The following is a 2997-nucleotide window of genomic DNA, read 5'->3' as shown; positions in this document are numbered from 1 at the left end:
AAGTTATGCCTTAAAATGGACTAAGGTATGAAATACAGCAAAACTCAGACAACAATGCATCAGTACATTTAACTGTAAAGAAACAAAAAGTTACAGAAATCCTTTATTTATTTATTTACCTGTACATTCAGTCTGACCACCTTCCCATTCTCCACATTCATTACATACTACACTTCCCATTCCTGTAAATCCCATATTGCAGGTAAAACTATACATAACACCAATGCGTCTAGACGCGATAACAGAGTTCAGTTGACCATTGACTATTACTGGATTACCTTCACATAATATTTCTGCAAAATGGAAATAGATTGTACAAATAACAAGTGTCCCAAAACATGAAATAAAGGTTTATGTCAAACTTTTATGGTCCAGTTTGAGTTAATGCTTTCAATGGATGAGTGTGGACCCGTAAACCTCAGTGTGTTTGGGCCCCCTCTCCTAGGAATTTTTTTAGAATCGACTTGTTTAGCTTCAATATGTAAATTATATTGTTGTGTTTCAAACATTACTATGGGGAATTTTGTAAACTGCCAAGTTGACGAATCCAGTTAAAGTTGATTTAAAATTTTACCTTCACATGTGACAACTGGATTCTTTAGTTTACGACCACTGCACTTAGCCGTTACTGCTAATTTGAACCCAGTGTTGCATTTATAGTCTATGTTATTCTTTCCAATTATGGTTACTTGTCCATTCGTCAGATTAGGTAATCTTCGACATCGTTCTGAACATAGATATAATATTTTATTAAAAACATAGTTTGTAAAGCCTGTATCAAGTTTTTTTTAAAGCCATTCATAGCATTTAAAAGGATTGTAAAAAATTTATTCTGAAAAAAATTATAGGGGACAGAAGCACCAATTTGAACCATTGCAATTTTCAATCAGACGATCAAGTTGTGGTTTCTGCAATCCCATTGGAGCGTTTAATGACGCAACTAATCGCGAATAATGTGAAAAAGCATATTAAGCAATTAATGACGTCATCTAACACTTATTTTTTATGTGGAATTGCAGGAGCCACAGTCTGACTGAAAATTGGAATGGTGAAAATTGATGCTATCAGTGTCCCAACAAAACCTCTTTACAATTCCTTCAAGTAAGAGCAGTGTATGAGATCAATGAGATAATTATCGTTTCTTAACTTTTCAGTATCTAAAATACCATAATAAAAATATTAAAAGGTGAAAAAATGCAGAAAAATTCAAGGTGCATAGAGATAAGGTAGGCTAACGGTGTTCGGTGTGAGATTATCGATACAGTAAAAATAATAAATACACGAAGTATGGGATCGGAAACGATGCGGACACAATTCCCTTTTTATACGGCATCGATAATTCCACACATTATTTTAAAACTTACTGTTGGAACTGGAACTGCTAGCCAATATTTCAGTAATAGCTAGGAAAGCTAGAACAATCAGTAAAATATGTCGTGGTACCATCGTAATTGTTAACTTGTCTATTGATCTATAGAATCAGTCAAGTTGGTGAATGATTCTGATAAAAATTGGACCAGTTTATATACATTCTAAAATATTTTAATCAAAAATACAAATACTTAAATTAACAATAAAAATAAATTGCCAATAAGGAAATTATTTTTTTTATTTCGATGAAATTCGGTTAACGAATGCCCAGGTCGTCACACGACACGTAGGCCAACTTAGGAACATATGCCATCTCATTTTATGATTTAATTTAAACAATATTAATTTCAGTTAACCTTCCAGAGGCCTTGTGAGGCCCCTATTAAGCGCATAGTAATTGACCCACCAGAAGATGAAACTACCAAATTTCGACAAGCTAGGGAAGCCCATTGGATTTAGACGCTAAATACAGCTAGACCGATAGGATTGAATATTCTTTACAATACTGGCATAGCACCCTTTGAGGGTATTTTGTTTACCCCAGGGCATATATTTGAGAATTTTACAAAAAGGTTTTATGTTTTCTCACACAAATTTCATAAGATCCTTAAGTGACCATTTTGTCATAATAATTCACTATGGTACAAACTGATAGGTTTTAAATAAGGCTCTTGAATACGAATAAATAAATTTTTGAGGTTATTTTGTTGGATAATTTGAGGTCTGACTTCAAAGGCTGAGGTCGAATACATATTACTTAATGATAAGAGTTTATTTCGTTGAATATATCAAAGACTAAATAATTCGAATATAAACAAAATTTTCGAGGTTTTTTTGTTGAATATTTTGAGGTCCATGGTCTGTACATACTCGATATAGCAGTTATGGGAATTCTGTGAAATTCTCAACAATCACCAACCAACCATTTAACTTACTGCCAACGTATTATATACTTTAGAGTAGATTTTTTTTGAGACTCCATGGCAGAAACAAAAAAACTTGATATTAAGATATATTTTATGGAAACTGATGCTCACCAACTCCTGCACAAGAGCTCATTTCACCCAAAACATACCTTTTCTGGTATGATTAAGTCGCAGGGTTTTACGATTTCAACGAATTTGTACTGGATCAAACGATTTTAACCAAACGATTGTTTTCTCGAAACTAAGATAGCGTGGATAGTCTGATAGACTTTATGTCGAAATACCTCCAGGCTTAAGGTGTACCCCTTGTCAGTCAAATAAATGCTAAACGTGTCCCTTTATATCCGAAATTCACTTCTTCATGAGTAATTCCACTAAGAGAAGGTATCCTATCCAAGAGCATCTACCTGTGAAGCCTTGAATTTGGTTTACTTATTTTCATGTAAGAAATGTCCCAAACAGTATGTAAGAGAATCTAAGAAATAATTTACGTACTCGGTTTACAGCCCATAGATCAGATATTAAATTAAGAGACGGGTCCGTTTCCAAGCATTTGAGCGCATAGTAATTAACCCGCCAGAAGATGAAACTACTAAATTTTACCAAGCTAGGGAAGCTCATTGGATTAAGACGCTAAATACAGTTAGATCAATAGGATTGAATACGTATTACAATACAGGCATAGCACCCTTTGTAATCC

At 33.8% G+C, this 2997-nt stretch overlaps 1 protein-coding gene across 1 annotated transcript in view; it reads right to left on the bottom strand.

Annotated features, from left to right (window-relative positions):
• LOTGIDRAFT_237505 (hypothetical protein) overlaps positions 1-1454 on the bottom strand; it is a 2884-nt gene extending 1430 nt beyond the window's left edge. The window contains exons 1-3 of the mRNA XM_009046944.1: positions 1365-1454; positions 575-727; positions 120-293 (exon numbers count right to left, since the gene is read on the bottom strand). Coding sequence (XP_009045192.1) covers positions 120-293; positions 575-727; positions 1365-1446 — 409 coding nt within the window. The 5' untranslated portion in view covers positions 1447-1454. The remainder of the gene's footprint in view (positions 1-119; positions 294-574; positions 728-1364) is intronic.
• Between the last annotated feature and the right edge of the window lie 1543 nt (positions 1455-2997).

Source organism: Lottia gigantea (genome assembly GCF_000327385.1).
Source record: "Lottia gigantea unplaced genomic scaffold LOTGIsca_109, whole genome shotgun sequence".
Taxonomy (NCBI): Eukaryota; Metazoa; Mollusca; class Gastropoda; family Lottiidae; genus Lottia; species Lottia gigantea.
The sequence above is the reverse complement of the archived record's forward strand: the minus strand, read 5'-3'. Positions and strand labels throughout refer to the sequence as shown.